Source organism: Parambassis ranga, chromosome 22 (genome assembly GCF_900634625.1).
Source record: "Parambassis ranga chromosome 22, fParRan2.1, whole genome shotgun sequence".
NCBI lineage: Eukaryota > Metazoa > Chordata > Actinopteri > Ambassidae > Parambassis > Parambassis ranga.
The window spans coordinates 1647309-1670583 of NC_041042.1; the positions used below are offsets into that span (position 1 = coordinate 1647309).

General features: G+C 49.5%; 1 protein-coding gene across 2 annotated transcripts; it reads right to left on the minus strand.

Annotated features, from left to right (window-relative positions):
• Positions 1-5773: 5773 nt before the first annotated feature.
• On the minus strand, positions 5774-22214 carry LOC114428029 (synaptotagmin-16-like). 2 transcript variants are annotated; one of them, XM_028396339.1, is made up of 7 exons: positions 21948-22214; positions 13740-13913; positions 11535-11789; positions 10484-10725; positions 9194-9655; positions 8922-9111; positions 5774-8830 (listed from the first exon to the last, which is right to left on the minus strand). In XM_028396339.1, the coding sequence occupies exons 1-7, from the start codon at positions 21958-21960 to the stop codon at positions 8517-8519; spliced, it is 1650 nt and encodes a 549-aa protein (XP_028252140.1). In that variant the 5' UTR covers positions 21961-22214; the 3' UTR covers positions 5774-8516. The 2 variants fall into 2 exon arrangements, with proteins under 2 accessions (XP_028252140.1, XP_028252139.1); XM_028396338.1 differs by having other exon boundaries at positions 9194-9658; positions 21948-22208.
• Between the last annotated feature and the right edge of the window lie 1061 nt (positions 22215-23275).

Consider the following 23275-nt stretch of genomic DNA (forward strand, 5'->3'; position numbering starts at 1 on the left):
TCAGATGGATGGAGTCAGGAAACATTTGCACGTGACAAACTTTATTCGATAATCAATCACCTGAAAAACGTTAAACGGCTTTTTTTTTCAAAATAGTTCATCTTAAATATCGAATATGCATTTTCATCAAAATATAAACGCTTGATTTAAAATATTTAGCTGTTTTGTTCCAGAGTAAGTGATTGTTATCGAGGTGCACGAGGTTTTCAGACACTGAACACTCAGTGGGGGGGAAAAAGACGCGGGAAATCAGCTGAATCAGCAGATGAGTTAAATTTTAAAAAGCCACCAAACAGTTAAAAAATAAACTCCTGATAACTCCCAGCGCTCTGGCTGCGAAGAAAAGGAGGGTTTTAAAGGTTTTCTGCTCATTCACAAAAACAAAACAAACAAAAAAATCACAGAAATATTAATATAAAGAAACATTGCTGCCACTTTTTTAGCATTATAGGCACTATTATAGCATTTAATATCCTGCAGATGTGAGGTCAGTGCTAATCCATAAAGAGTATTTATATCATCAAAATGCATTTTACTCTCATGTAAGAGCGGGTTGAATCAGAGATGCTGACAAAAAACTTGTATGTGCATAATGAGCAGTGTATTAAATGCATATATGCTGCTTATAACGTTTGAGAGATGAAGAGAAGCCACTAAGAGACCAGCAGAGGGCAGCAGAGTGCAGCAGAAATGAAAACATGAGACCAAAATGCAGAGCGACAGTCGTCCCACTGCCACTGAACGCACCTCAGTGTGAGAGTCAGAGCCTGGACACGTTGTGTAACAGGGGGTGTCACACACATTACTTCACACATCACACAGTAGCACACAAAGCACGTCAGCATGTTGTCTCCATCAGAAGAAGCCTGCAGTCTGTAGATCCCTGAAGACGCTCACGCTTCACATGAGCAACAACAACCTTCAAAAACACAACAACAACAGCCAGAGCAACACAAAGCCGTCCGCTTCACGCCTCTCACGTTTGCACAAAGAGTAAACAGCTGAGAGTTTGACATCCTGCGGATCCTGAGCCAGAAGAGGAGCCTCTCACAGCCTCCACCCACCAGGGCAGGCGGCGTCCTGCTGACGCGCCGTCAGAGGGCAGAGCCAGAGGAAACCAGCAGCAGGCCTGTGGACGGCCGCTGGATTTCAAAAAGAGGCGTCTTAAAGCGAGGGTGGAGGCTCAGCCGTTGTCGTCCAGGTTGTAGACAAGGACCTGGTGGTTTGGGGTGAGGCCCGGGCAGGAACCCAGGCCGTACAGGCAGCCGGCTGACGGGTAGCAGGGCACCAGCCGGTACCGCTGCAGGTCCTCCAGACTGAAGGGCGGGGAGCAGCAGTCCGTCACCAGGACCTTCACCCGCTTCCTGTCCGGGTACATCAGCCTCTGCTGCCCCCTCTCCCCAACAACAACCTCCTCCTCCTCCTCCTCTTCCTCCTCCTCTACTCCATCCTCCTCATCTTCTTCCTCCTCCTCGGCCTCCAGCTCCTCCTCCTCATGGTGGATCTTCCTTAGCAGGTTGTTGATGAGGACGGAGCGCCGCAGGTAGGCCTCGGGGTCCTCCAGGAACCTCAGCTTCTCCAGGGACAGCCTCAGGATGCAGCTCCGGTCCTCCTGCAGTATCAAGTGCTGCAGAAAGGCAAAATGGACATGAACGGACTGAAGGATGACGAAGGACGAATAAGACATCTCTGAAGGTCAATCAACGCTTCAACTGTTTTCACAAGGACACTAAAAAACAACAGAAACAGGACGTACTTTTTGAAAATATCCATGTAGGCCTGCGTGTAAATCCTCCTCCTCCGCATATTTCCTCTTGAAGTAAGCAACTTTCGACGTTGTTGAATGGTTTGGTCTCTCTCGCAGGGAAGTGACTGCCGCCAGCAAAGAGACAAAGTTTGAAATATTAAACAGATGTTTGTGCTGAATAAAGCTCTGTTAAAGGGCCGGTGTGCAGCTTATTGACAGCAGTTTGTTAGCTTAGCGCTTACAGAGCGCCATGATTCTATAATGCTGTCGTTACATGACTGCAGTCTGCAGCTTCACCACCAGATGTCACTGCATCAACACACAGGTCCTCTAAGCAGAGCAGACTGAATAAAGTGCCAGTTTTAGGCCGTAGAAAGTGCACTGAGCAGATTATGAGGACGCTTTAAGCCCTCTGTGTCTGCTGTTAGTGAAGCTTTTCTTTTTTATCTTTGTGCAGTTTTGATTTTGGAACACCAATAACATCATGTCTTGAATCTCAGCTGCTGTCTGACCTGCGTCGTGCTTCCTTTGGCCACTAGAGGGCCTTGTTAAGCTAACATTAAGAGGGCCACACGTTCAGCTTAATGTGCAGAACAGACTGAGAGATGTGATTAAGACGTGCTACCTGCTGCTGGCGGTCCACAGCTGGATCTCTGCTCTCTGACTGGACTTCAGGTCAGAGTGTCCACATCGTCCTCAGACTGCTGCAGGGGAGAGGAGTGAGGAGGAGGAGGAAGAGGATAAGAGAAGAAGGAGGAGGAGTGAGGAGGAGGAGGAGGAAGAGGAAGAGAGGAGGAGGAGGAGGAGGAGGAAGAGAGGAGAGAGGAGTGAGGAGGAGGAGGAAGAGAGGAGGAGGAGGAGGAGGAGGAGGAGGAAGAGGAAGAGAGGAGGAGGAGGAGGAGGAGGAAGAGAGGAGAGAGGAGTGAGGAGGAGGAGGAAGAGGAAGAGAGGAGGAGGAGGAGGAGGAGGAGGAGGAGGAGGAAGAGGAAGAGAGGAGTGAGGAGGAGGAGGAAGAGAGGAGGAGTGAGGAGGAGGAGGAAGAGAGGAGGAGGAGGAGGAGGAGGAGGAGGAGGAAGAGAGGAGAGAGGAGGAGGAGGAAGAGAGGAGGAAGAGAGGAGAAGGAGTGAGGAGGAGGAGGAAGAGAGGAGGAGGAGGAGGAGGAGGAAGAGGAAGAGAGGAGAAGGAGTGAGGAGGAGGAGGAAGAGAGGAGGAGGAGGAGGAGGAGGAGGAGGAGGAGGAGGAGGAGGAAGAGGAAGAGAGGAGGAGGAGTGAGGAGTGAGGAGTGAGGAGGAGGAGGAGAGGAGGAAGAGGAAGAGAGGAGAGAGGAGTGAGGAGGAGGAGGAGGAGGAAGAGGAAGAGAGGAGTGAGGAGGAGGAAGAGAGGAGGAGGAGGAGGAGTGAGGAGGAGGAGGAAGAGAGGAGGAGGAGTGAGGAGTGAGGAGTGAGGAGTGAGGAGGAGGAGGAGAGGAGGAAGAGGAAGAGAGGAGAGAGGAGTGAGGAGGAGGAGGAGAGGAGGAAGAGGAAGAGAGGAGTGAGGAGAAGAACAGAACATCACAATTTACAGGCAAGAAAAAAGTCCAAATGTAAAAGTAATTAATAAAAACATCCACTAATAATGCAACAGATATAGAGAAAGTGTAACACAGACAAACACACAAACCCTGTGTGTCTGTCTGTCTGTGTGTGTGTGTGTGTGTGTGTCTGTCTGTGTGCCATGAATCAATCATAAACAGAGTGGGACACTGCTGCGGTGACTCAGATTTTTAACAAAGTGCTGCAGCCAGAGACGCACTGATGGAGGCATGAGAGAGAGGGAGGCTGCGTGGGAAGAGTGTGTGTGTGTGTGTGTGTGTGTGTGTGTGTGTGTGTGTGTGTGTACTGATCACTGCACATATCTTCATGACTTTTGAATCCTCTGGAGGAGCTGGCTCTGTCAGGGTCTCGTTGGACCCTCTAACATCCACCAACAGTCACAGGTGTAGAGGTGTCAGCTGCTGCTGTGCGGGTGGAGGCAGCTGGACCACCCCCCTGTCTCCAGCTCTCCCCGCTCCCTGCTGGCGGCTGACGGAGCTCCCCACCTCCACCAGTGAACCCGTTAGAAACGCGCCTTACCTTGACCGGACCTGCGGCGCTGACAGCTTCTGTCCTCGGCGTCACATCCACCGTCCTCACGCCGACGTCGCGTGGCTGCAGCTCGGCCTGAAGTCGGAGCGCGGCTCGGTTCTCCTGCAGGGCGGATCCGCGGACGGGCTGAGACGCTCGCTGCTCTCCAGACTCCTAAAATATCCCGCGCACGGCAACAGGAGGACAACACACACCGCTCCGCGCGCGCCCCCATTGGTCCTCGCGGAGGCAGATGTTTCCTGTTGCTAGGAGACAGAGTGAGCGCGGCGTGACGTGGCAGCATCTTCCCAGCAGCGTTCAGGCGGCGCTGCGTGGTCTGTGCTCCTCCACAGCTTTAGAGACTTCTCAGAGGACACAGGGACAGAGACACAGGGAGAGAGACACAGGGACAGAGACACAGAGGCAGAGACACAGGGGCAGAGGACACAGGGACAGAGACACAGAGGCAGAGACACAGGGGCAGAGGACACAGGGACAGAGACACAGAGGCAGAGACACAGGGGCAGAGGACACAGGGACAGAGACACAGAGGCAGAGACACAGGGGCAGAGGACACAGGGACAGAGACACAGGGGCAGAGACACAGGGACAGAGACACAGGGAGAGAGACACAGGGGCAGAGGACACAGGGACAGAGACACAGGGGCAGAGGACACAGGGACAGAGACACAGGGGCAGAGGACACAGGAACAGAGACACAGGGGCAGAGACACAGGGACAGAGACACAGGGAGAGAGACACAGGGGCAGAGGACACAGGGGCAGAGGACACAGGGACAGAGACACAGGGGCAGAGACACAGGGGCAGAGGACACAGGAACAGAGACACAGGGGCAGGGGACACAGGGGCGGAGACACAGGGGCAGAGACACAGGGACAGAGACACAGGGACAGAGGACACAGGGACAGAGACACATGGGCAGGGGACACAGGGGCAGAGACACAGGGGCAGAGGACACAGGGGAAGAGGACACAGGGACAGAGACACAGGGGCAGAGGACACAGGGGCAGAGGACACAGGGACAGAGACACAGGGGCAGGGGACACAGGGGCGGAGACACAGGGGCAGGGGACACAGGGGCAGAGACACAGGGGCAGAGGACACAGGGACAGAGGACACAGGGACAGGGGACACAGACACAGGGGCAGAGGACACAGAGACTGACAAGTCCCTGTGTCCTCTGTCCACACACCTTAGGTCCAGCTGGTCAAACTGTGAGGCTGCTGGAGTGTGTTGTTGTCGTTTTTCTTTGTGTTTATGAACATTGTGTGTGTCTGTGTCTCACTGTGGTCCCTCTCTGTCCCTTTGATGATGTTTGTTTATGTTAACATTCATTCGGTCAGTTCTGTGTGTACTTGTGTTTCGTTATTATTATTATTATTATTATTATTATTATTAACAGCTTTTGTGGTGGTTTTGTGTATTTTATCTAAGAACAGTAATAGAAACAAAAATATCCACAATAAATTAGAAGGTAACCCTTAATAAAAGGAGAGAGTTCATTTTAATAATAATAATCAAATAAGGGGGAAATAAACGTTAGATTATATTTATCCACATTAAGTGAATAAACATAGACTGTCATCTCCAAAGTAAACAAGCTGGTGTAAACATGGTGTAAACAAACGACAGTCCATGTTCCAGGGTGAATCTGAGGCATCTGTTGCCAAAGATTAGACTAAACTCCCTCAAAACACTCCGATACTTTCCCTAATCTCTAATCCCCCTCAGCAGGATTTCCTCCGAGTGTTTAGGGCAAAGATTTAAAACAGGAAATCTGACAGAGCAGCAGGCTGAGTGTGTGTGTGTGTGTGTGTGTGTTCTGGACTCTACAAAGAATGAAGACATCTGAAGGGAGCTCAGAGGACAGGCGGAGCCAGGCAAACAGACGGAGGGCAGACGCTTCCACAGCAGGGATCTCCTGCCTTTTTTTATTGGCAACCACAAAACTTGGTACAAAAAGTGCTTTCTGGGTGCTGCGGGGGCTCAACATGCACGGCCAAAACCAGGGCCGCAGGTCCGGTGCACAGAGGACGGCTTCACCTGAGACACCCCCACTCTGTGCTTCCACGGTCTGTGCACACGGTGGAGGAGTCTGTACAAAACACAACAGACCCCGCTCTGTGTGGAAGGTGGAGCAGGAGGCCGTTAGCCTAGCTATTAGCCTAGCATTAGCCTAGCATCACTGGCAGCGTCACATATGGACACTCTGTTAGACGCACGTCCATGTTTTATTTTAACACTTTGTTTCACTTTTAATCACTAATTTCTTACGTTTAGGCACAAAAACGACTTCAATTATAAAATATTCTCGTTACCGTGGTAACAGGCTCTTCCCCCCCATCTACAGCCCCTCCTGGTGTCTATTCCTGACACTGGAGGACTCTTACTGGTCTTTGACCAGCCCTGGTCCTGGCCTCCACCACTAAAACCTTCCACACATGCAGTCCACAAGAAACGCACCACGAGGAAGGCTTCATGCAAGTGTGTGTGTGTGTGTGTGTGTGTGTGTGTGTGTGTGTGTGTGTGTGTGTGTGTGTGTGTGTGTGTGTGTGTGTGTGTGTGTGTGTGTGTGTGGGGGGGGGTTACAGGCACTTCATCAGTATTACATCTGCAGCAGTCATGATTGTCTCACATCTGTAATACAACCTGGAGTCTGAAACTGAGCATGCACGAGTGTCCATACAATCCCGGGGCGTGTTTAAGAACAGCGTTTTATAAAATATAAATAGATATGCTTCAGTACAACAACTCCACATGCATAAAATATACCCACTTCTACACAAACTACAGTAAATATTGATGAGCTGCCAGTTTCCTGGCAGGACGCTGCTTTCACCTCTGCTCCAGGCTAACTTTAGCCCACAGAGTTACTCGTTACCCATCATGCTCGGAGGCTTGTGCTGCCTGACCAGTTCTTAGAGTGTGTCTTGGTGGTTTTGTGCTATAATACAACAGCTAACAAGCTCGTGTTTGTGTCTTCTACAGCCGATATAAAGACATCTAACCAGAGACGTGTTAGCTGTAGCTTTGCAGAGTTAGCATGAATTCATGTGCAAGACAGACGTCAGGTTTCCTGGATAATAATGTTAATTAGCGTGCCTGCTGCAGCTAATAAAAGTCAGACACTCAAAGATCGAAGTTCCTGTCAGGAGAGCACGGCCCAGGTTATCCAAAATAAACCATTTCACACATGAACCTGCCAAACAAACAGAAGCTGCGACAGCGTTCTGAGCTCATTTTAAAGCAGAACGTTAGTGTCAGACGCTAACAGCAGAGAGCTAACAAGACTCTGGTTGTGGTCTTTGACTCCAAACTACATTATTTTGGTCTTTATACAAAATAATATCGACAGCTAAATAACAGGCGAATCCTCTGGAGGAGTGTGAGCCGGCTGCAGCTCCTGTCGTCCCACCGCGCTTCATGTATACCTGAAATAAACCTGCAGCTTTAAGGTTCTGCACAGCGCTCACAGCAGCGTCTGCATCCAGCAGATACAGAGTGAATCCATTCACGTGTCCTTCAACAGTTCATGTTCTGCTGCTCTGAATCATTTATACATCTGCCAGCTCGCCTCTTACAAAGGGTGGATGTGATGAAGATGAAGGCGGTGGAAGACGATGCAACAACCTCCTGAAGTCACCAAAAAGCTGCTGTTACCTGCCCGAGGAAAAACAAACCAGCAGCCACACCTCTGTGTGTGTGTGTGTGTGTGTGTGTGTGTGTGTGTGTGTGTGTGAACCCCTGAGGGTTTGGAGCTACACAGGCTGTCGACACAAACACATATAATCCGCCCTCCGGGCTGAACTGCTGCCTTGTGACTCAAAGACGCTCCGACGGAAAGAGGATGAGCCTTAGCAGCAGCGTCACCGTCATCACACGGCAGCGCTCCACAGCTGTAACTACCAATTACCACCCAGAGGGCGAGAGAAACACACACTTCCAGGCTAATTCATGGCCTGTTATTAACAGCTGCAGAGGCATATTTAAAGCCTCTTCCCTGCTCAGCCATTGATGAGCTTTGCCACGTGGAGGAGGCCGAGCCGCATCATTCAGCGCTGATGAGGCTCGTCTCTGCCGGCTGAAGAGGCTCCAGCTGCTGAGCTTCCTGTGGAGCAGCACGAGCATCAGGAGAATATGAATGAGAGCTGAATATGAATGAGACGCCACTTTACACATAAAATATCTCCCACTCCCGCTCTTCAGTCCTTTTACAGCATTTTAAAGTCACATGGTCCTCCAGCAGTCAGCAGATATCATATTTAACCCCTCTGTATGTGACTATCTTAATAAATCTGATTAGTTTTCAGCTAATGTCTGAAATCAGGCTGACTTCCGCCTTCCAGGACTCATCTGGATGCTAAATCTGCTAGCTTGTAGCTCGGCTTCGATCTGGTTTTAGCTGACCGTTTACATCCAGACCAGCCCTGAACAGATTTCTGTTCCAGGTTCCTCTCACTGCACCACACGCTCAGCGCTAATTTACTTTCCACAAAAAAAAAGAAACCAAAGCGGCGAAGACAAACTCTCAGCTCCTCTTTGAAGGACGACAGACGAATAGTTCCAGGTTTGTGTGGCTATGCTGTCCAACTTCATGCATCATCCTCCAGTCTGCAAACCTCCACCCCGTCCCACAGGCAGCGACGTTACGCCTCCAGCAGGACGTGCCAGCGGCACACCTGCTGTCCCCGGCTCTCCTTCATGTCCTGCCAGTGGAGCTGCTCCTCCTCGCCGCTGCTGTTCTGGCCCAGAGCGATCCAGCCCACCATCTCTTTGCGCTTCATGCTGCGGCGGTTGTAGATGGAGATCAGCAGCGTGACGTCTGACAGTTGGAACAGCGCCACCTGGAAGACAAACGTCTCCTTGTAGACGGGGTTGGGCTGACCACGACGCACTGATGTCTTACAGCGGGACATCTCCTGACCCACCGAGTTCAGCAGAGACAGCCGGCCGTAGGTGTCTGGACAGGAGGAGGGAGAGAGGAGGAGAAGTGAGGAGGAGTCATGATACAAACGTTAGAATCAGGGCTCAGTGGGAGGCTCCCTGCAGACCTGGGGGTCTGTTGATGGCCAGGTTCCTGAAGTGGCTGCCCTTGATGAGCTCCACAGACATCCGTCCGGTTGTTGCGTTATAGGAGAGACCGACCAGGAGCTCGGGGACGCCGCCGTGGGTCAGAGACTGAGTGGACGAGGCGCTGTCGCTCTGGGACACGGCAGACAGACTCAGCTGGGAGCCCAAGCTCTGAGGAGGGACGTGGACATGTGACCTCAGGCCAGAACAGACACAAGCAGCACGTGAGAAAGCGTCTGTGTTTTGGACTCACCTTGAGGTTACTGCGCGGCTCCAGAAGCAGCGTCGTCTCCATCGCACCCCCCTCCGGGTTGAGCTCTCCCAAATGCAGCAACTTCTCCCCCATCATGCGCTCGCGGGACATCCTGCCTCCCAGCGCATACAGCCGGAACCGGACGGCCGACATCTGCAGGTCGGACGGCTCCAGGCGGGAGAAGCGGAAGGTTTCGTTGAAGTGCGGCAGCGAGCCTTTCTGCACCGACGTCTTGTGCCGCTGTTTCTTGGAGGGCAGGAGGACCATGTGCACCTGCCAGGAGTCCATGCCGCTGCGGGCTTTATCGGGGATGTCCCGGGCTGCAATCACAGAGACCAGGACCTTCTCCAAGTCGGGCTGGTACTCCAGGGAGAGGAGCAGGTCTCCACATTTGGAGATGGGGGTTCGAGGGGTGGAGCTGACGGGCTGAGAGGAGAGCTCATTGAGGAGCGGCGGCTGCTCCTGCTGCCAAAGAAAAGGAGAAAAAAACATGATGTATGAGGAATTAAAGAAGAATGTATCTCTCAGCTGATTGTCTTTTGAAAGGTCTCCTGGTTCTAACCCAGCCAGCCCCGGCCACAACACATCGACCGTGTGGAGTGTGGACAGAGCGGGGCAGAGTGTCGCCGTCGATATGGCTAAGGGTTAATTTAAAAAAAAAAAACATACAACCCCCCACACAAGGGGGCGCTGCAGAGATCCACTCCTGTAGCAGCTGTTTTGGGGCATGTTGCTCAGGCTGCAGCAGCGGTACCTGCTGTAGCTGTTAATGTATAAACACAACGCTGCTACACCACTCACCACAAACTCATGTGTGTTTTAAGTGTGTGTGTGTGTGTGTGTGTGTGTGTGTGTGGGAGGTGTCTACAGCACAGATTGCTCTCCATTCCAAAGTGTGATTTGGTGACTGAGGGGTTGTTAAGACTCCACATCGCTGATCTCCTACGTACATGCACCGAAATACATCTCACATACAAACATATACACACACACACTGTTTACACACACACACACACACACACACCATAATTATTCATGAGATTCTGTTTGTCAGCCAAAGCGTGGGGAGAGCAGGAACTGCAGAGAACCTGGAGGCCTCTGAGAGTCTGTGTTTGTTTCTTCTACATGGAGCCTGAGCGGATTAACACAGCAGGCTGATAATCCCCTCACAGCTGAGGGACTACGATACCCCTGCCAGGCATGATGGGTAACGGTAAGGTCATAGTCAGTCCCCCCCCCCCCCCCCCCCCCCCATTAAAGAATCAGAGTTGTTACACCAGGCTGCAGTACCTCTGGGCTCCAGGCGGACGAGCTGTCAGTGGCTTCGTTCTTGTCGTTATCCGTCACGTTCTCCGTGTCCTCGCTGCCATCCGCGGCCTGTCGACGCATGCCCGGGGTGGGGCTGTCCCTGCTGGCTGCCGGCGCCTCCACTCTGACAGCTTTCTCCAGGGAAGGAGCGGACGCCTGCTCGCTCTCCTCCAGTGCGGCGGACAGTGGGTCCAGGAAGCCGTGACGGCCCTGAGCCTCCATTTCTGCAGATAGAAAGTTCAAATCGGTGAGTGGAAGAAGATCAGAGGATGTCAACAGATTGTAGCAGACAGTAGTTAGCATAGCATAGTTAGCAGGTAACAGGCCCTCCAGGTCAATCAGCTGCTAGCATTTGAGACTCCTGCCCCCTCACCCTGGCTGGTTTGAACATCTCCTCCGGGTCTAATTCAGTCACAGAGATGTAAAAGCAGCTTCCTGAATGCTGTGTGTTTGTGTGTGTTACCATGGTGATTTTTTGTCATCTGTCGGACCTTCTATTTTTTTCTTCCTGATGCAGGGAACGCTGTGCGAACAAGCCGTACCTCAGACCATCAATAGCAATTATCTCCAATTCTCTCTCATTAAGGAAGCTCTGACTGTTATATTGATGGCTGCACAGAGGGGTCACCATGGCAAAGGCCGAGGTGAGTCACCAGCCTGTTGTTATTGTGCGTACCTCGCTCATGTCACTGTGCCGCTCACATGTCAGTTAAAGATGGAGGACACATGATGTGAGCTGAGGCAGAGTGACCCTGACCGAACGATGTCGCCGCCCACCACACAGCTGCTGCTGTGATCAAACAAAGCTGCTTGCTGTGTGGAGCAGGAAAGTTACACTGGAAATAAGGAAAGGGAAACTAGCTTAAATTAGCTCAGGCAGCACACCAGCTTCAGGTTTATTTCTCTAATTGTCTGCACCTGTGGTCTAGCTGTCAGTGGTTTGGACCAATCAGCATCCTCTGAGGAAGTAGTCTGTCTGTAGACATGCTACGTGCCAGCTCAAAGATCCTCGCAGACATGCTGTGATCAGTACCTTCACAGTCTGACGGCTCAGTGCTGCCCTCTTCGTGGTCTGACAGTCGGGTGAACTTGTGGCGTCGACCCAACGACAGCTGGGCCTGCTGGACCTGCTGGGACTGCTGCTCGGAGCCAGTAGCCGCCGCCGCCGTGCTGCGGAAACTCTGCGAGCGTGACACAGAGATCTCAAACTGTTTCAGGACCTCATCCTCGCTGTCAGAGGAGCTGCTGATGTCGTCATCGTCCTCGTCGCCGCCGCCGTAGCTGTCCACTGGAGGGAGGTGAACACAGGGAAACAGAGGGAGAGATAAACGGGAAAAACTGGGAGAGTTCAGGAGAGGAGAGGAATCCAGACAGCGAAGAGAAGAAGAACAGCGCGTGAGCGTTACAGAGCTGAGGCTAACACCTCTATGCAGATGACACACTGCTATCTTTGACCAAAGTTTCTACCACTCCAGCTTCCACCAGTTGGAAGTGGCCGCTCACTTCCTCCTCAAGATGGAGGAACCTGTATGAGAAAAGTATGAGCTTTTGGTCTCCCTCAAGTGGCCACTCAAAGAACTGCACTTCCTCTCTACAGCTTGACTCAAATAGTTTCAAATAATGTTTAATTTCTTGTTTTAGACGACAACCATGAGTCAGGGCGTCTTTTCCTGCTCCTTTGATGAGTCGAATCATTAGAAGTTAATGACATATTGAAGAGAACACTGAGTCCACACTCTGTGGTTGTTTCTTCATTTTGCTGCACTTGACTTGTGAACAAAAAGAACTATTGAATCCCCGCCGCCTTCACAGACGCAGCAGCCATTCAGTGCTGTGTGGGAGTAAAAACCATCCACAGTGGTGAACACACACGCTCTCCTGATGAAGGTAATAGCGTGTTGGAGGGTCACTTCACTTCCTTCATAACTGGATAGCAACAGCAGAGTGAGCGGCGCGGCGGCGGCGGCGGAGTGATCAGCCTCCCCCTCTCTAACTACTGCAGGTCACAGTATGCACCTGAGCGGTCCCATGGTAATCAGAAGAAAGGAAGGGAGGCGAGTGACCGCTCCACTGCCACAGTGGAGTAATGTGGCTCAATGATTATATTGATCAAACAGCACAGGTTGACTGACGGTTCCACCTGCTGAGGACTTCCCGGAGAGGACACAATGATCCAATTACAATAACTATAATAATAATAATAATGTATTTCTTATATGCATTTGAACAATACTTTCATGTGTAAATATGTTCATATAGTCATATTTACATTCATATGTATTTATTTAGGCATAAACATTAACCCACAGTCAACAGAATCATTTGCTTCCGTCTTAGACCCGCCCACCGAAACTTATGAAGCCAAAGAACCGTAAGGAAATTTGAAATATGCAGCAACCTGTGTATGATGTTGAAAAGCTCTGCGCTGTGTCCAGCTGCCCTACCTCGTCCTGTGGAGCTCCAGAGGGGTTTGAGCTGTGAACGTGGCGCAGAGACTCTGAACAGGATGTTTGTTCAGGAAATACCAGAAGCTCCACCTGCTACAGGTGGAGAGCCAACAAACCAGCTCAGCCTCTGCTCACAGTCTGGATAAAGCCACCCACAGGGCATTGTTTACATTAGCATCACTGTTAGCAGCACTGTTAGCATCAGTGCTGAACATTAAAGATCATTCATAACTCTGCCAAGGAGAACCCCTTCAGTCTTCATCATCAGCCTCATTGATTCTGTCCTCCTGTCTTCATCTGGTTCAGCCAATAAAAGCTACAAAAATATGACCAAAGTGAAGCTAGCATCACACACACGTGTGTGTCTGTGACCTGCTCTGTGACCTTTGCTCTGTGGGTGTTTCTCTGTTTGACAAGAGGGAGGAAGGAAAGTCTACAAACTGTGTCTCTCTGCTTATTATCCTCTGTGCAGGACTCTGTTCTTCAAGGTTTCGCCATGTTAAGATTTTTGTTGCGAGCTCTGAGTCAGCTCTTTCTCTCGTACGTACACACTCGCCCACAGAAATCACAGCACAAATACAAACTCGCCACCTTCTCTGTCACTGAAGAGTTTAATGGGAGGAGGCGTGCGCGCTCTCTCTCTCTCTGACAGGGTTCAGGTGTGTAACAAGACACAAAACCTCCACTACTGTATCCTTGATGATGTTTAATAACTAACCCGTGATGCATTCAAGGACCATGGGAAGTTAAAAAGCTCCAGAACAGTAACTGAGCGGGGTGTCATCACTCACCAAGCCCCTGGCGGATCCCTGCCCGTCCCTTCTTGCGGCGGCCATGTTGTTCGAGGCAGGGCAGCCCGCCGACGCGTGAGAAGCAGAGCTTCTTGTTGATGAAGAGGAAGAGGACGGCCAACGCAACGATGAAGACGCCCACCGCAGACAGGAAGCCGATGGCCTCCGGGGTGACTGGCAGGAGGAGGGAGAGGGAGAGGGGACACACAATGACACACTGATCAGACCACACAAACAGACAGCCTGACACACACACACACACACAGACACACACACAGTACGCATGGTACATGTGATACATACAGACAGAACGAGTGAGACTTTAGTATCCGAGTCACCCGGTGCTCAACAGCACAGTAAAAACAGCTGCTCAGTGCCTTGCTCAAGGGCACTGACGGAGGAGAAAACAGGTCATTACTGAGCCATGGAGTCAATGTTAACCCTTCATGAACAGCAAGATACAGTTGTTAGCATTAGCCTCAGACATGGAGGAGATTAGCTTGATGCACATGGCACTGTGGCAGGTTACCGGACTGGGGTTGCTAAGCTACATCTAAGCTACATCTGGGATGTTGTAGGAAACTGTAAACAGAACTCAGCAGCTGATTGGACGATCAGCATAACATATGTAACAACTTCCAGAGCAGCCTGCAGGACCTTCACACGTGTTTTGACACGTGTCTCTGTGGGAAAAGCTGCTAGAACACATCAGTGAAGAAACCTTTAGTCTCCTACACCTCAAAAGTGAAACTAAGAAATCAAATCCGACTACAGCGGGATTCAGGCCAGATCCAGATATATCCAGAGTTTTTTTCTGAGTCTGACAATGCGTATCTGGATATATCCGGATAGATCTCGATCCACCTCTCGGAGGTGGAGCTAGCCGGATTGACTTACATCACAACACAAATGCAGCTAGCAAATCCAGCTAACGCCGTAATACTTCTGGTTCACGGGGACAGTGTCCGGGTCGCGTACAAAAGCCGTATGTAAACAACAATCGAACTACGACAGCTTTGCCCCGAGTTTATTTTCCACAGGGCTGCAAAGGAATAAACTGCTTTTTGAACCAAAATAACAAAAAGAACGAACGACACGGGACAAAAAAAAACACACACGACACACACACATGTGGTCCTACCGCGGCCTGAACGGACTCTGTATATTACGAGGCGCCACCTAGCGGTTTGGAGGACAACAAACAAGCCGGGTTAAGCTGGGTTGAGCACGGACACACTGTGATTTGAAACAGATCTGAACATATTCAGATTAAAGGCGATCTGGATTCAATCCTACTCTAGCTGGACTGACTCTCTCCACTTTGAACGGGGCCTAAGATCACGCCCCTGTTCTGCTGTCACAGTGGGGTGCCTGGACCAGGCCCTCTTTAAAAACTGGCAGACATTTTTCATTAAGAAGGAAGAAGTTGGAAGAATTCAGAGCGGATGGGAAAGAAAAGTGGGTGATGAACGTCAGAGAAGAGAGATGAACTGAGGTGGAGACATGAAGAGAGCACTGCTCTGCTCTCAATGAGGCGACTTAGGCTCGAATAGAAATGCATAACGAGTGGAAGGGGGGGGGGGGGCAACACGGCCGTCTCCGGTTTCCTCGGCAACGCTTCAGCGGGCAAAAATCAATGAGAGCTGAGTACACATCCCACAGAGAAGCACTCGACAGCGTATGAGTCCGTGAGGATGAAATACTACGATTTATCTGATTCAACCTTTTGTCTCTGTCATTCAGGAGAAGCTGGACTCACAGATGTTCCTGATCAACACACCCAGTCACAGCCTCTGCTTATTTTACCCTGTTTAACCCTGTGTTGGACAAACATGAATGCTGGTCATGTGTCAGTCAGTCATGACTTCCTGGTTGTGCAGAAAAGAAAGATAACAGGAGCTGAAAGAACAACATTCAGGTTAGCCACACACATGCTAATGTTGCTAAATAACTAGCAGGAGCAGCTTTAGAAGACGAACCTGCAACAACAAAACGTATTGATTAGAGCATCAGTATTGTGCCAATAGAAAGATGACTAATAAATGAATGTAGAACGCACATTGAGGTGAACACAGCACGGCGGTGTGTTCGGGTGCGGCTGTAAAAAGGAGTTTCCCCTCTCAGCTGCTCAGACACTGAGCTCAGTGTTGGAGAATCAGAGCCTCCTACTGTCTGCACCCAGATGGACAGGAAGAAACCCCGGGTTAGTCTGTCCTCACACCTGCTGCACACAGACACACACACACACACACCACACACACACAGACACAGACACACCAAACACACACAACACCAAACACACCACCAAACACACACACACACACACACAGACACACACACACACAGACACCAAAAACACACACACACCCACACACACCAAACACACACACAGACACCAAACACACACACAGGCACAGACAGACACCAAACACACACACACACACACAAACACACACACACACACACACAGACAGACACCAAACACACACACACACACACACACACCAAACACACACACACACAGACAGACACCAAACACACACACACACACACTAAACACACACACACACACACACCAAACACACAGACACACAGACACACACCAAACACACACACACACACACAGACAGACACCAAACACACACCACACACACACAAACACCAACACACACACACACAGACAGACACCAAACACCACACACACACACTAAACACACACACAGGCACACACACACACCAAACACACAGACACACACAGACACACACCAAACACACACACACACCAAACACACACACACACACCAAACACACACACCAAACACACAGGCACACACACACACAGACACACCAAACACACACACACAGACACCAAACACACACACAGGCACACACACACACATGCACACAGACACACACACACACACACACACACACACACAGACACACACACCACACAGACACACACACACACACACACACAACACAACACACACACGACACAACACCACACCGACACACAACACACCGACACACAACAGACACACACAACACACACACACATGCACACACACACACACAGACACACACACACACGCACACATGCACACAGACACACACACACACACACACACACACCAAACACACACACGCAGGCACACACACAGGCACACACACACACATGCACACAGACACACACAGACACACCACACACACACTCCTCCCATATTAGATAATCTGTGGAAGGTGATCACAGCAGCAGGAAGTCGTCCGGCTCATGTATGAATATCTGTACAAACCAGGATCAGGCGAGGCGACGTGACCCAGGAGTCAATTAAGAGGCGGTCAGATCAGGGACGGAGCGATCGATACAACATCCACTAATCTGTGACAGACACACGTTCTGAGGGGCTGTGTGTGTGTGTGAATACTGAGTCCTCTGATTACTATGCGGCCGCTGACTTCTCTCCAGAGGAGAGGAGCACTTTGATGTGAGGCTTAGATGAAGACGGAGGAGGGGAAAAGAAGTCGCACGGCGGCGAACGCCCACGTCTGTGAGCGCTAATTAACAAGAGATACGAGGAGGAAGAACGCGGGTTCAGCGTGCAATAAAAGAAGCGCCTGCTGACGGCCCCGGGTCGCTGTGAGGTCACCGATCAATGTGGGTAATTAGTGTCATACATGTATACTACGTCTGCACCAGCTCAGTTTAATGAGGATTCATCTTCTGCAGCACTGGAGCTGGAGAGAAAAACACATCTGCATGTATGAACACGGAGAGTCTGGAAGCATGGAAGAAGTCCACCTAGTGGCCACTGGAGGAACTGCAGCTTTTGGTGCTTCTCAGATTGATCACAACCTTTTTTTTAAGCAAGTGAGCATTTGTCAAGCTAACACCTGGCTTAGTGCCTTGCTCAAAAGCACTTATGAAGAAAAAAACAGACATTTACTGAGCCATGAGGTCGGTTCTGCACATGTGGACTCACAGCTCAGAGCCAGACACAGCTGTTAGCATTAGCCTAAACTCTGACATGGGTGAGATTAGCCAGCCATGCTAATCCAGCAATCCTGCATCGCAGGAGACAATGCAGCAGCTCCTAGAGTGTTGCTCATTAGCGTCAAACTTTAACCATGGAGGTCTGTGGGGACTGACTCACTTCTGGAGACAGCCTCAAGTGGACAGTCAAGGAACTGCAGTCTGTGGGACACCCAAGGCTGGCTGCTGGCACAGAGTCCCACTAAACAAAACAAATCTACAGCGGACATGCTAACCGCTAACTACTAGCTTTCAGATGTCCTCTGCTGCTTGTTGGGTTTGCTCTTTACTCTGATTGGTTAAGGCCTTCCAAATGTTAATGGACCAAGGACACCACATTCCTGCAGTTGACTCATTCTGGCCTCTTGGGGGCCGGTATCCATTCTGTCAATGAAAACCATTACAACAATATGAATTAAACTACCTGTTTTTTCAGTCTCTGAATCTCAGATTATAATCCTGTACACACATCACCTACACTCTACTGAAAGATCCAGGGAGCTCCTGTGACGTTCACTGACACACAAACAGCTGCTGTTATTGCTATCAGGACCCAGATCAGGACACACACACACACACACACACACACCTGAAAATCATAGTTTCCCTGGAAACAGTCCAGTGGCTCTGTTAAGGTATAATGAATGTACTTTTTTCCACCCACATGCAAGAAGGACTGATGTTACCATGGCGCCGTCTGTCTGTTTGTCCTGATTGGCCGAGAGGATGAGAATATCTCAGGGTTAAGAGATGGTGGAAATTAAAGAACCAAAAAAACCTCTGATGCAAAAAGACAGGTCACTTATCTGCACCCGTCACATTACAGACAAATGCCTGAAATCTGTGGGAAGTAGTGTTTATTTTTGTCTTGTTTTTGGTGGGGGGGGGGGCATTTAAGGCTTTTCTGTGTAAACATGGAGGTTATCATTGAGCTGTAGAATATTCAAAATGAATAATTCTTTGAGCAGAAAGTGTGTAGTCGTATTTAATGTCAGACCAGTCACCAGTTCATTTAGAAATGCTGATCAATGAGGCCTTTCTAACACCACTGATGTAGAGGCGCCACCTGCTGGTGAAAAGGCTGCATTACAACGGCTGTTTGTTACAACTGTGCTGGAGTTACACAATTTACACATCACGCAAAAAGACAAGCAGCTGCATGAAGAGAGAGAAATAAAAACACTCACACACACACACACACACACACAGGACTACAAAACAATACACATGTGTGTGTGATATACAATACTTGTTACAACTATTACATGACTGTGTTCAGCTCTGAGACCGGGGACCCCACTCCGCCTCTGTTCTTCTGTGGTGCCCTCTATAACTTGTTGTCATCACTCCTACATGTTTCCTACACACTCATACATGAACGGTCACGGTTCTGGGAGGCTTCTGTTAGCATGCTAAGCTAACGTCTTCCTACTGTTGTTTCTGTATCTAGGAGCTGCTAATGTCACGTTTGTCACTCGATACTGCCAGAATCAACAGAGGCTGTCAACAAGAGTGTGTCATCAATTCTTCTTCAACAACACAAAGACACACCACACACGGCTGTGAAACCAACTACACAATCAGGTCTGTGTGTGTCTGTGTAAAATGTGCAATGTGCAAAAAATGACAACAATCCAAAACGATCCCTAGGAGACACAAAATGTCCCGAGACAAAGCAAACATGGCAACAAAGATGAAAAACACACATTGAACTACAACAAAGATGAGGAACTCACAGAAGAACGACTGAACGCCTGCACAGGAGAGCAGAGAGAAAGGAGCAGAACTGAACCCTGACCCCACGGCTCCCTGACCCCACGGCTCCCTGGCCCCACGGCTCCCTGACCCCACGGCTCCCTGACCTCACGGCTCCCTGACCTCACGGCTCCTCCTTAACCCGCTCTGTATAAACTTTATAACACAGCCAGGAGCAGACAGACAGACACTGACCATGTGACAGCAGCGTTCTGTCTGACGCCTCCAATAAAATAAAACATCAGCCTGACTGTAACACTGATGAGCAGCACACACCCTCCCTCTCCAACCTCGGCCGGCAGCGTTTAGATTTGGTTTGGGGGTTCCTCCTTCACTGGCCATGCCTTCCTCCTCTCCTCTTCCTCACTTTTTTACCCTCTAAACTCTCACTGGGGCAGAAACAAACTCTCAAACCCTCCGTCCTCCGGCTCCTCGGCCTGAACCGTCACTCAGCGCAGCCTTCCTGCCTCTCATTGGGCGAGCCGGACGTCGCTTCCTGAACACCAGCGAGACACAACAACCAGGCGGAGGAATGTGACCGCGCCGCGGGACGACGAAGGCCTGGAACTGTCAGACGGAAGAAGCCGGCTGCACCGTAAACTAGACAAACATAACCTGAGGTGGAGTTCCAGCTGTGCACCTCCTCCACTTTCTGAGGAACTTTAAACACGGAGCCAGCTGCACCAGGCTCAGGCTGATCTGTCATGTTGGACTGGTTAGCCAGGCAGGCGGCTGATCACACACCGACGACAGCCAAGATCCTGACATCACACCTGACGCTGAATACAAGCGGATGGTTTAGTTTTAGACACATTACATGTAAGTAAAATATATTATTATTTCATAACATATGCAATGTTTTCTTGTCGTTTCAGGGATGAGGCGCCTCCAGTGGAAATTTGATGACTTCTTGTAAATCACTAGTGTCCCTGTTATTATAAATACATTGATTAAAGGGTCGAAAACAAACATATCGGTGACTAATTCATTTTTACATGAATCATCTTTTGTCCGGGATCAGCACGTCGAGCTGAGTCAGACGTTTCCCGTCAGCTGCTCACAGAAACAGGAACAAACATGGATTTGAAGGCAGCTTCAATTTCCTGATGCTGCTAATCTCACACACACACACACAGCACTCAAAGCCTCCAAGACAGAGCCATGAATTAGACATCGAAGCAGTCTGTAACTAGGCCACAACACCCAGAATCTCACACACACAGCTCTGATGCTGCCGTGCTTCTTCACTCAGTGGATCATGGTCTTAATGCAGAAATATGACCCAGGGTTCAAGCTGCCTTTCATGTGATTCATTTGTGATGACACTAACTGCAGTTCCTCCACTGTTCATATGACGTGAGTCAGATATAAACACATTTACAGCCTCAAAATAAATGAATAAACCCATCAGAGCTCCTCAGTCGGGGTCACAAGGCCAACACTGAGCTTCAAGTGGCTCTGTAGGAGCCCTGCGGGACCTCGTGGACACTCTGAGGCGCTGCAGCAGCTTCATGTCTTTTCCTCCCCTCCTCGCTCCACCTGCCAGCAGCTGAGTGCTGCTCCTACATGACTCTGCACTGTGAGGGGCTGGATGGAACCCAAAGTAAACATCAGCTGAAGTAACGTCCTACCTGGATCCACACTGCTGAGAGTGTAAACATGTCAGAGACGTACGCCTGCTAAAGCTGGACACACAGAACGCTGCAGCACTAGCTGCTGTTCTGGCTCCTCCTGTGGACAGACCTGGACATGGTCTGAAACACCAAAACAACCAGAACCCTCTCCGTCTGTCTGCTCCACGCGTCCCGCTGCCGGATCTGCCTTCCTGTGAAGGAAATGCCATCTTGGATCCTGCCCGACTTGTTCCTGGTGTTTACTTTTGACTCTTTGAGCTGCGAGGCCACGACAGGGGGGGGGGGTGTCAGATGGTTTGTGTATCTATAAGGTGAATGTATTCATGCTTGTTATTTGCATAGATGATGCATCCGAGGATTCTGTGCTCTGTAAACTGGAAGAAAAACATCATGAAGGAAGAATGTTTTTAAGATGATAAAAATACACAACACAGGCTCCACGCTGGCCTGAGCTGCAGCAGCAGTGCAGGGAAAATGTCCTGCACTGTACCTACAAATGCAACTGGAATATATTACACAGACAGTACACAGAGATGATGATGGCAGCAGCAGAACTCCACCACCGAACCCGCAGGAACCATCACCTTTGTTCTTTCATGATGCGTTTAAATGCTCATAACGTCGCTACAATCACAAATCAACAGTGTTAATGGAGGAGGGATAACTGGCCTACACGTTATGTCGCTGCCACAATAAATCCGAGAGCAGCCTCCATCCCAGCTTCACATCATCATCATCATCATCATCAGAACCGCAGGCAGCGGGCGAGGAGACGGTCGTACTTACTGTCCGAGGCCATGGCTGCTGCTGCTGCTCTTCAGGCTGCCAGCGGAACCGAGTGTGTGATCGGCGGAGAGGAGGCAGCAGCATCCCCGCCGCTCTTCATCCTCCAGACCCGCACCCGCACAACGCTGCACGGCGACGCCTTCACGGACCGTGGGACGTTTTTTATACCACGCTATACCGCTACACTCGTTCTGATTCTTAACTCTTATTACATAGAGAGGCCGGTTATTTTAACATAATAATGTACTAACGCTTCAAAATACTAATATAAGGGAAATGTTTTCTTACCAACATGCAGCTATTACAGGTTGATAAACGTTATTAATCTGCGGTGTGAATTCTAACAATTCATCCGGTGCACGTAATTTAGAACGCGCTGAGCGTAATGACGCAGGTAAGCGTAAACGCGCATGCGTGCTTCAGCGAAAGCGTTTTTTTTTAACCCAAATTCTATATTTTTAAATGAAGTTTCAGCAGTCAAAGTTATTATTTTAGGTTTACATTTAACCAAACATATCTGTCTACCTGTCAGTGTTGTCTGGTGGTCCTGACTGAGTCCCCAGAGGGGACTTTTTGTGACGATCAACAAGAAACCGTTAGCTTTCGCTAGCATGCTAAGTTAGCTTAAAAGCTCACCCACGTGTTAGCAGCAAGTTTACATTTCTCTGTGTTTATGTACCATAGGTGTAAAAGATCGCATTTTTTTCAATGTGTGTATGTAGATGTTTGACTAATTGATTGTTTTAAATGTGGTTTTTGACCAAGCTTAATGGATCATCTTTGTTATTATATGAAAATGTTCCATGCTTATTGATTCTACTTCATACAATTCTTAACTTTTCTTAATTTAAATATTTGTGGACAAAAGCAGAAATTGAATCATCAAATATTACAAGTAGATGACACCTGAGCAGTCACACTAGAAAGACAGAAGGACGCTGTCTGAGCTGCAGGGATCCTGGAGAACAGCTTCCATCCTCTCCACCACGTGCTGCTGAGCCACAGGAGGTCCTTCCTTCCTGTGACCATCAAACTGTTATATCCATATTGGATTTATTGCAGACAAGTTTTTACTGCACACAGTATTAGTTGTATATATGACTATCAGTTTTTCACTTGCCTGGATTTTACTTGAATGTTTAGAATTTATTAGGTTTTATTTATTCTACTTTACTACTTATATATATATTTCTAACCTGTTTTTTTGAGTATACATGGAGCGTGGAATGAAAGCAATTTCCCCCTGGGATCATAAAGTGATTCTGATTCTGAAACACACCACAAATACAGAATTACATGTTTATAAACATATACATTAATACATATAA

Excerpts from the sequence above, each read along its gene's own strand:
- LOC114428029 (XM_028396338.1), bottom strand. Across the intron at positions 11,790-13,739 it reads AGGGATCCGCCAGGGGCTTG|TGGACAGCTACGGCGGCGGC; the intron begins GTGAGTGATGAC and ends ACCTCCCTCCAG. Across the intron at positions 10,726-11,534 it reads TGAGCCGTCAGACTGTGAAG|AAATGGAGGCTCAGGGCCGT; the intron begins GTACTGATCACA and ends TTCTATCTGCAG.